Here is a 10,454-nt window from a genome sequence, read left to right as displayed (position 1 = left end):
CTGAGATGGCTAAGGCCTGGAGAGTCAGATGCAGGTGGGAACAGAAACTGTGCAGTATGGTAGAAGGAATGTCACGTGGTTAATCACATGGTTAAATCCTCACAATCGTGGGCCGGAGCCCAATCATATCTACCTGCTACAGCAAGACATTTCTGCCTCTGTTTTCAGTGCCTTAGTCCTGTTAAGTTTTGAAATAAAATTGCTGCCATTTAGACATTTATCTTTAGCAGCCTCTCTCGGCATTCCAATGACAATTATATTATTATTTGAATATATTATTTGAATATATAAAAGAAATGGGATTTTGTAACCATAGTCTGGGTCTATGCTCCCCTCCACAGAAATTAATGGGTGTTTGCTACACAAAGGGGGAAGAGAATAGATGGTGTGTCTATGTGATAGTGAGGCATTTCCACATTTTATTTTCAATTATTAAAAAATCAACAAACAAAAATTTCATAGCTTTTTTTTTTTACCTGAAAAGTTTAATTTTACAAAATACCATTTTCCATTGAAGAAACTTCCCTGCAATGTACATGAACACAGCATTCTGTTTTATAGATCTGTACAGTTAGATATCAGAGAGGTTTAATAGAAGGAAAAAACTGAATTTTAGCAGGTACCTACAACAATGTGGATACAAGAGTGTCTTAAAATGCTAAAGCAAATAATTAAATATAATTGTTGAATCAATTTGAAATTTGAAAAATTTCTTTAAAACTGTTCATATGGTAAGTAGGACCTCACAGCTGGTACAAAACAGCCTGTACATTTAGATTTAAACATAAAACCAATGGCATATGAAGAGAATTCTTTGAAAAATAATTCCAAGTGCTGTTATCATAAGGCGAACATATACAGAGGTGCTGACAGCATACAGGGAAATTGACAAAATAAACTGAATACAGAAGTGTTCAAACACTTAATTTTTTTTAAATATCACCAGTATAGGTCTAAAAGATAAACAATGCCAAATTAACATAAGATACCTTTTTACTAGCTAGGTGTAATGCACATAGTTTTACATAATCTCAACAAATGTGAAACTAGAGTTAATAGTCAAACTTTCATTATGTAGGCAGCAGGGCCTAGTTTGTCTGTTGCATTCGGGCAGCTTTGAATTTTGAAATTCTCTTCATAGTTTCTTCTGATGCCTCAGACAGAACTTCCTCTGATTTTCGCTCTGGAATGGTAGGCAGGACAGGGTGAGCAATGCTTGGGTGTGGTATTAAGGGAGACAAAGGTTCTTTTTCTATAACAGTTCCAGAAAAAGCCTACAAGAGAAAAGAAAATTTAGAATGAGCTAATAAAATGCAGATGTGAAGCTTTGCCCATAAGGTCATTACCCTATATTAGCTTTATTAGGATTGTTATTTCTTTTAATCAAAAGTAAAGAAATATCTTTAAATCAATGGTAGTTCATTGCATAAGTAACCAAATTGTAATTAACCTTAAAATATAGCTTGTTCAAAGAAATCTGAATGAAAGATAGTGTCTTAAAAGTACTACTAAATCACATTCCTAACTGCACAAATTATTTGAAAAAAATTGCTTCCTACTGATACATGTTCAAGAAAATAAAACAGATGATGCAACAGGCAATTTCATCTTGGATAACAAAAGGGAAAAAATTGCAGATTTTGGATTTGTCAGCATTTCACGTCATATGTCATATTTCCATGGCTTAATATCTTGGCCTTTTCTAATTGCATCAAGCTGGCACCTGGAATACAAATATGCTTTTGTTTGTTCTTATTTTTTCTTTCTTTCCAAAATGATCAAAAATTGGTCAAGGCAATTTATACTTAAGAAAACAAAAGACTTCCAATTCTTTTCTTCCTGTATAAATTCTAACTAAAAACATACATGCTTAATATTTTAAAATTACAAAATTATAATTTCCATTATAATAATTAAGACTTTTTTGCTACATTAAGAAAAAGAAACAGCCATGTTATTTAAAATTTGAAAAACAACTTCTAAGAAACTATTTTTCATAAATGCTTTTAGTGTCAGCCAGGGGTTTACAGTATGCAATGTAAAAAGCTACGTTTTCAAAAAGTCAATGTATTATGTGCTGAAAATTAAAAACGATTCAGGGCATCTCAGAAACTAGTTTACATCCAAGGTTTCATCATTATATAGGGCAGGAGAGAACAGATATCAAATTTATTAAATCTGCTCTTTTAAGAGTTACTCAGTTGCTAAGAAAAACACAGCAAAACAAAATAGCCGCTCTTATTGCAGGACCTGCAAAAAGGCTATGTGTTTTGCACTCTATTCCAACAGCTAAACTAAGCCCAAAGTTGTGCTTGTTCTGCTGATTTGTTCAGTAACACCAGTGGCTGTATTTTATTTATCTTTTTATAAAAATACCACTAAAGTTCTGCTGCATTAGGAAAAAAGAAAAAAATCAATACACAGCAAATGGTACTGGAAAAACAATATATTTCAAACATCCATAAAACCAACCAAAAGCAAAACAATTTAAAAAAAAAAAAAAGTGAATGTCCCTTTCATTCTCACTGGAGCATTTTGCTCAGTGTGCTATAGTTACTTAGAAAATACAGTGTATTGTAGAGAATCATGCCCTGTTCAGAGAATGGATTCACTATATAAATGATTTGTTATTGTTTTACAGTGACAAAGTGTACTAGATGCTTAACATACAGAAGATACTGTCTGAGCCCCAAAGAGATTACGATCTATAGCGCTAACCCTGCAAAAGGATCCATGCCAGCAGAACCTTATGTCCCCAGTGAATATCTTTAAAGTCAATGGGACCCCATGCAGGCATAAGAGCTGCCACATGCATTGGTCAGCAGCATTGGGGTCTAAGCAGATCTAACAAAGTGGATATAAAGAAAAAAAAAAGTGCATGAGGGTTACAACAGGATCACATGGCTGTTTACAGAGTAAAGCACACAACAGGTCTTCTAGGAGTCTACTTTTTGTGAAAAATAAACATCTTTCTGGAAGAAACTGTTTCCTTTTGAAGATGCCTTCTGTCTAGAAAACTTCTGAAAATTCCATGTAACCTACCATTTAAAAAATTACTGTAACATTCCATAACAAAAAAGATGTAAAATATTAATTCCATGCATGCCATAGCAATTGCCATATTTCATTTCTGAACATTCTCAATGGCTCTCACAGCTACTCACCAAGCACATGCGCATTTTTCCTAGTGATGTACAATCTCTTTCATTTATGATAAGAAATTACACAAGACTTTCCGAAGACTTTGAAATAAACTTGGTTTGGCTCTTCAATGACATCTTGCCTGAAAGAGCAGGCTCTTCTTCAAGAGCGTAGTGCCAGAAGTTGTGCTCTATGTCACTTGGACAACTTCCTCCCTCCTCCTGTCATGGGACTCAGTAAACACTCTGCTGAGCCCACTGCCACCATTTGCTTTAAAATATAAAATAAGCCCTAGAGGGTCTCCATGATCGCTATGGTAGAATATTAGGAGCCTAAAGTATACACAAAATCGCCTTCCCTCCCTCAGATTAGCAATTAGCAAGTGGGAATCTTGCATGATCCAGGATTTTATTACTCTGAAGTGCACCCCAGAGCTTAAGTTATGGTGAAGTCCCAGAATGTCACTAAATTTGAAAGCCATGAAGTCAATGGGCTCAGTGGAAGGGATACTGTCTACTACTATACAAAAATGGCAAATAGCCAACTCAGCTGCTCTCTGATGCAGAGTCTCAGACTACAGTGGTTAAGGAGGGGGCTATCTGGCTACCCCACAAAGGAAAAGGAAAAGGGTAGGTGCAGAGAAGAAAACAGGCATCCTGGCAATCTCTCACCAAAAAGGAGAGAAGTAGGGAGAGCTGGAAAATGACATAAAAAGAAATTAAACAAACTGATGGTAAAGGCAACTACACTATCCAGTGTTTTCCTTTTTATCCATGCCAACAATCAATAATTAATCAAAAACTGTACCTCAAAAGTCCCTGATAAGGTTGAAAGTTTTTTTGGAAGATGCTCCTGCCCCTCCTCCTCTTCCTCCTCCAGGATCCCTTCACTGTTGTCACTGTAAGTAGCTTCATCATAGCTAATACTCCTCAGAACGCCTCGTCTGTCATCAAACTCAGCAGCGCTGCTCTCACTGGTATCACTACAAACACTATTCTCTCTGCTTCGAGACTTCAAAATTGATTTACGAGGGACATATTCTCCATTCACAACATCAACAAAGACTCTATAAAGGGAAATGTTAGCTTTAATAAACTATTTCAAGATCAGATGACAATTTTACAGTGAACCCACTTTGTCTTTTGTACAAATTAATTACGATTTGCATTTCTAACTTTTCAACTGCTGTATTACAATGCTGTACCTTTAAAAGATACAATAAAGCATTTTCTTTACCAATGAACATGGAGTAATTCTGCAACCCAAACACTGTCATGCCTTTATTAAAGGATTAGCTGGTATACTCCCCTTTTTTGCAGAAAGCGTTTAGCTCTTAGACACTTGACAGAACAGCTTGATTTGCAAAATGTAAAGAAAAATTGTCGTCACAAGATGATTTTGAGGGTTGTATTTCTAGCAACCAAATAGAATGTTGTCATAACAGAATGTTTTCTAGTGTGAAATCATTTTCAGATATAGAATTTAAAAACAAGTGCTTCAAACATTTACTCGCACAGGGCAAGGAAGACGTTTTCCCAGGCAAGTGCCATCATTTTCTGCAGAATCTACACTTTCACTAAAATTAAGCTTTTAGTTCATAGGGTTCTGAAGAAATTTTCCAAACAAGAACAGTGTGAACTGACACAGAGGCCTCTTCCTGAGTCTACAGACACTGTTCCCATCCCTCTGTTGCTGGTCATAGCTTTCCAAAACTGCAATGATAATTGACCAGAATCTTAATTTCCACTGCTGTTGTTTGAAACCCTACGGACAGCTATGAAACCAAAAGGAATGGGGTCAAATTAATACTGCTGCAGCTTGCCAGAAGCAGGATAACCATTACGGCTACCCACTAGCGAACATTCAAAAACAGGCGAGATACATTACCAGACACCCCAACACTACCTCACAGGAGCTGGGGGATCTGAAAAGAGGGTGAGCTATGGGTTTTGATAATGCTATGGGTGTTGACTGAAATCAAGCTTTGCCACTGACTTAACTGGGAGCAGAAGCAAACTCAGAGAGAAAAAGTATAACAGCTCCCTTTCAGCAGCTGAAGGGTGGGGTTTTTTGTTTGTTTTTTAAGGGCTTCCTATTTTGTACTCACTTACTAGTTCAAGACTACAAAAGATACAGCTCCTGATCAGGGTTTAAAGATAGCACCATGCTTAGAATCTCTAAACCTTCTTGTCCCAGCAGCTGTACGGCTGTGATTAGAGGGTGGGCATGACTTTTCACCTGTGTGTTGCCTCTGGGCAGATTTTCAAAGGTATTTAGGCACTTAAAGATGCAGATAGGTGCCTAGTAGGTATCTAGAGGCTTTTGAAAACCCTAACTCTCACTGATCTCAATATGGTTTAGGTGCTTTTGAAAACCTAATAGATGCCTATCTGCATCTTTAAGCACCTAAATACCTTTAAAAATCTGGCCCTATCTCTTAATCTTACTTTTGTCCTTTGTGCAGTCGTTTATCTCTCAGAGGTCTGGTCAAATTTTCTAGCCCTTTGAATGAGATGGAGGAGTGAATGGATAGGGAGTGAATAGATAAAGATGTGTGTCTGTGAGAGGACAGGGAAGAGAAAGACTGGAATTAAAAATAAGAAAAGACACAGAAGGAGAGAGATTTTGTTGGGAGGGAAGAAATGAGAAAGAGAGAATATACCAGAGAGAAGGTAAAGCACATGCTGAAAGTAACACACTTGGCTGAGAGTAAGAAAAGAGGAAGGAGACAACAACATTTCAGACAGATACACCAAGGGAAAGAAAGAGTGGAGTGAAGCTAGAAATAGTAAAGAGGCAGAATGTGACGGACATGATCAGTTATATTTAAAAAAATATTAAAAAGGAAATTGATTGCACATTATTTAATTAAACATATTGTCAATGAGCCATTTCATTCCTTTAAGTTGCAGATGAGATGAAGGAGTAGGGTAAATTTTAAAAGCACTGATAAATGGAATTATGATCAGCTCTTACTTTGAGAAAATGTAACTCTCAGCAAAGCAGCATGCAATAGCTATGAAGTGTGCAATTTAAACATGTGACAACCATGCAGGAGACATAAATGTTCCCTTCTTAAGATGTATACCCAGTTCCAAAAGCTTCTTTTGGGAGCTCCATTTTTGGGTGAGATTTCAAAGTTCCTGCAGGATGCTCAGAAAGGATACACTTGAACACAAATGAAGGCCTTACTTTTCAAGTGTACTCTGGGAAAAGCACAGCAGCCTACCTACCGGTAAATGTCTGCTGGTGTTTTGATGTTAGGCAGCTCTGGAGCCAAGTGTCCATTGCCATTGCTATTCTTCCTTTTACGTTTGGCCTCTTCTTTCTTTTCGCTAAATTTCAAAGTAGTATTTTTTCCTGTGTTTATTCTTACCTGAAAATTAAAACATAAATTGGTCTAGAGTATAAAAATCAAGCACTCACCAAGGCATGGATCAAATCAGTTAATTAATTCTCCATAACCCAGCAGCTTGGGGGTAGGGGGGTCCGCAGCTAAACAATAAAATGTACTGACAGTGACATTCCTAGTGCTCACTGTCTTGATATTATGTGCAAAATTCATGTGGATTAGCACTTAGTGTCAAGAAATCCTCAATCCTGGTGCATGAAGCTAAGAATAAACAACCTGCTTACACATCAAACTATACACCCTAAGTCATTAACTCTGACCAAGAGCTTAGTTTCCCTTGAATGTAATGTTAACTAAAAGGCATTTTTAGAATACCTGGACCAGGGATGCTGCCTTTTAGAAATATGACATAGTACTAGTAGTAAGTAAATTTTAATATCACTTTTCTTAATATCATTTTTGAGAGTTCATGACTGAACTGGTGGATTTCAGAACACAGAGCAGCTAAAGAAACCTGAAAGAAAAACCCAAATTAAACTTTGTCTGTAGTCAAAGTCCTAAATACAAGACATGCATGGCACTTACTTTCAAGGTTTCACATGCATGTCTGACCTAACACCTTGAATTGTGCAACGGCTTTTACATTTTACAATACTGCATCTCTCTAAAATAAATATAAAATGCATTTTCAGAAAAAAATATTTTTTCTAGGGGTGCAAGTAGCACAAAGAGTTAGAATTATCCTGTAATAACATTTTAGATGTGCTTTTAGGAGTACAATCTACGGTTAGATCCCAGTGACAGATAAACTGGTTATTACTTCTCTCTGTCAAATGAGGAAATCCTAGATATTAAAGATGGAAGAGACCTATTAGAACGCCTAGAGCACTCCCTTATTCTCACCGCCAACCCCGCCAAAGTAGTACCTGCTAGTATTTATCCATTACTTTTCAGTCTCTCAAAGGATGGGACCCTCCACCATTTTCCTTGAGAAACTGTTCCGAATTATAGTATAGACATATTTCTGACTTATTTCTTCATGAGAGTCTTCATTCAAACTTGCTTTAGCATTTAACTTCAGCTCTGGCAGGCTGGATGACTCCCTCAAGAATACATCGCTGATGCCTCTTCACCTGACTATAGTTGCTTTACATAACCTGTCACTCACTCTCCCCACAGGATAAGGATGCTTTCGTTGTTGTCCCTGCCCCTTTAACTCTAGAAAACAAGGGACTGGATTCAGTTCTGAATTCTGCCACAATCTTATCCATGTGATGCAGGTCCTTCTTTTTGACTCGTTAATTAAAGTGATGGTATACTTTACTGTCTGGGATTAAGGGGTATACTATTTTAAATAAAGCATGTAATGTATATACTATCTACATTATATGGAGATAAAAGCATACAAAGCAATAGTACAAACCCTTTTAGGTTCAACTGTATGAGAGAAAAATATAGTTGGTACAGAATGATCTCCAACTCCTAAATCATCTTCATCATCACTGTGATAATGACTTGGGCCATTAACTTGGCCACTGAACAATTCTGAATTTGTTACTTCTTCCTGTAAGTTATCCTGAGTAGTAGAGTCTTCCACTCTGTGTACCACATTCAGATCGGTCTTATCTTCTTTCTCCTCTTCAGAGGAGGTTGTATCGTCTCCATTTGCCTCAACTGTATTAGGTGTCCTATTAAAGGCAAAAATACTTATGGAAAGAATACTAATCAGTACATCCTATAACCTAACAAGATAAGGACTTACAGAATAACTTATGAAGCCACTGAATAATTTCCTCTACTTATGAGATGGAATTTTCTGGCAGGGGCTAAGGAAGAACAATATCATGCATGACATAAATTTTTAAAGGCCAGACTGTGGAGCCCTTAATCATATTGGAACCACTTTAATAAGAAAATGCTTACCAATGCAAGCAAGATAGCCACAATCTGGTCCTAAGTCATAATTTTTCTTTAAGACCAAAACATCTCTAAGGATGGTCATTCACAATTAAAGAGTTGTTTGCTGAAGAGTTGTACACAATAGGTCAGAAATACAAAAGCTCCCACTATAATATTAGCTTACCTATGTTGTACACTTTGGGCCAGTCTCTCTCCTGCAGCCAAGCGCTAATCAATGCAAGAGACATATGAGGGTATCAGGGAGCTGGTTACAACTCCGTGATCAAGGGCCTTTCTTCAGTAGCCTCAGGGGCAGTGAAAGCAGTTACAGGGCTGCTCTAACGCACACTCTGGCATAGGGTCTCAAATGGCCACTATGCCACTGAAGGATGGAAGTAGTGGAGCTCTGCTCTGCAATGCTCCAACCTCCTCCTTTCCATGGCATGGCCTCTATGATGGGCATGAGAGGGAGGTAGCAGTCGCAGGAGCTGCCTCTGCCACTGGGTAGTTTCCCTATGCCAGGAGAATGAGGGGATTCCTTCCTGGACATTTATAGACAGATTCCAGCTCCTCTGCACCACTCAGTGGCCAGATTCCAGTAAAAAATCTTGCCCTTTATGTTCCAACCTTCTTCAATCTACCACCATAATTAGGGTCCAAGTTGATTCTTTTAGTTCTATCTATCTAGCTAGGTATTTATACGCTCCATCACTGTAGTGTCCAAACACCTCACAAATATTAATTAATTTATTCTCATATGATAGCCATGAGGTAAGGAAGTTTTATTATTCCCATTTTATAGATGGTGAACTGAGGTATACAGAGGTTAAACGTATCCTGATCACACAGAACATCTGTGGCAGCCAGGCTCTGTACCTAGATCTTCCTTTATTATGAGCAACTTATTTTAAGTTTCACATTTAATTATTGTTGTGAATTTTAATGTATTAAAAAGTATCCAAAGCTCTGAATGGGTGTTTTTAGGGTTTTCTCTGTTTATAGTGGAAACAAAATCAACAACCATACATTTTTAAACATGCAGTAATGCTCCTCAACTATCACTGATTTAAGCAAATCAACTGCTAAAGGCACCTATTTGTTCATACTAGTAAGGATTTTAATTACATCTTTCAACCCAAACCTGCAAGAGTAATATACCTGCCAAATTCACCCAGCATCTCTTCTTGTCTTTCAAGCTCTTCCAATCGGGTCCACAGTTCCTCCTCAGATTGGGAACAGCCTTTGGACTTTGCATCTGTGCCATTTTCTTGAAAATGTACCTCAAAAACGTCTGACACTTTTGGCTTTGAATGAGGCTTGTGAGCGGTTCTGTGTTTTCCTGTGCAAAATTAATTAATAAATAAAAGGAATTTAGCCAAAACATTTTCCATTTCAAATTACTGCCGAATTGTTTAAGTAATACTGTCAGTGAACCAGAGTATTTTCATAGGATAATCATCTCCTGACGTTACATAAGTGCTAAGGCAAAAGAGAGATGTTTATTTACAGAGCACGAGACACTGATCCTGTGACACTTCCATTAGAGTGATTTGGTACCTCTCATGCCAAACAGAACTTGGATTTAATCATTTCCTCTGATAGACTTTGGTGCACTAGTGTGACAGTTGCTCATTGTGCCGTTAACTGGGGAAACAAACCTACTTTGTATTTTGGCTCACTTAGGACCACTATCTATACGAGTAGATGTTCTTTGAATTTATGAAATATAGCAATGTACCTAAAAATTAGAGATAGTTTACCAGACAAATTGGGAAGTTTAGCAGGAGCCCATGCTATTTGCACTACCCTCTTTGGTTACTATGAATTCACTTCTGTGAACAAAAGAAGCCATTTTTAGCTTTAAAATCTGAGTTTTCTAATAACAAAAAATACTTTCAAGTGTCAGAAGCGGCTACAGAAATTTGCTTCTCAGTGAATGGCAGTCACAGACAGTCATTGTGGTCATTTAAATGTTTCATTATCTATTAGAATGATAAACGCATTCTTTCCAGACTCATAGACTTTAAGGCCAGAAGGGACCATTGTGATCATCTAGTCTGAC

The 10,454-nt window shown here is 37.3% G+C and overlaps 1 protein-coding gene across 3 annotated transcripts in view; it reads right to left on the bottom strand.

Annotated features, from left to right (window-relative positions):
- Nucleotides 1–393: 393 nt before the first annotated feature.
- The window catches only part of URI1 (URI1 prefoldin like chaperone), a 50,608-nt gene continuing 40,547 nt past the window's right edge, over nucleotides 394–10,454 (bottom strand). For 2 of the 3 annotated variants that reach the window (XM_067540007.1, XM_067540008.1), the window contains 5 exons: nucleotides 9,551–9,731; nucleotides 7,917–8,181; nucleotides 6,375–6,517; nucleotides 3,949–4,207; nucleotides 394–1,274 (listed from right to left, as the gene is read on the bottom strand). In XM_067540007.1, the coding sequence (XP_067396108.1) occupies nucleotides 1,089–1,274; nucleotides 3,949–4,207; nucleotides 6,375–6,517; nucleotides 7,917–8,181; nucleotides 9,551–9,731 (1,034 nt within the window). In that variant the 3' untranslated portion in view covers nucleotides 394–1,088. The remainder of the gene's footprint in view (nucleotides 1,275–3,948; nucleotides 4,208–6,374; nucleotides 6,518–7,916; nucleotides 8,182–9,550; nucleotides 9,732–10,454) is intronic. The other variant, XM_067540009.1, reaches the window with a different exon arrangement.

The sequence above is a fragment of the Emydura macquarii genome, unplaced genomic scaffold (genome assembly GCF_026122565.2).
Source record: "Emydura macquarii macquarii isolate MOO-44397 ecotype Brisbane River unplaced genomic scaffold, CSIRO-AGI_Emac_v2 contig_561, whole genome shotgun sequence".
In the NCBI taxonomy this organism is placed as follows: domain Eukaryota; kingdom Metazoa; phylum Chordata; order Testudines; family Chelidae; genus Emydura; species Emydura macquarii.
Note: the sequence above shows the minus strand (reverse complement) of the source record. Positions and strands in the feature narration are given on the sequence as shown.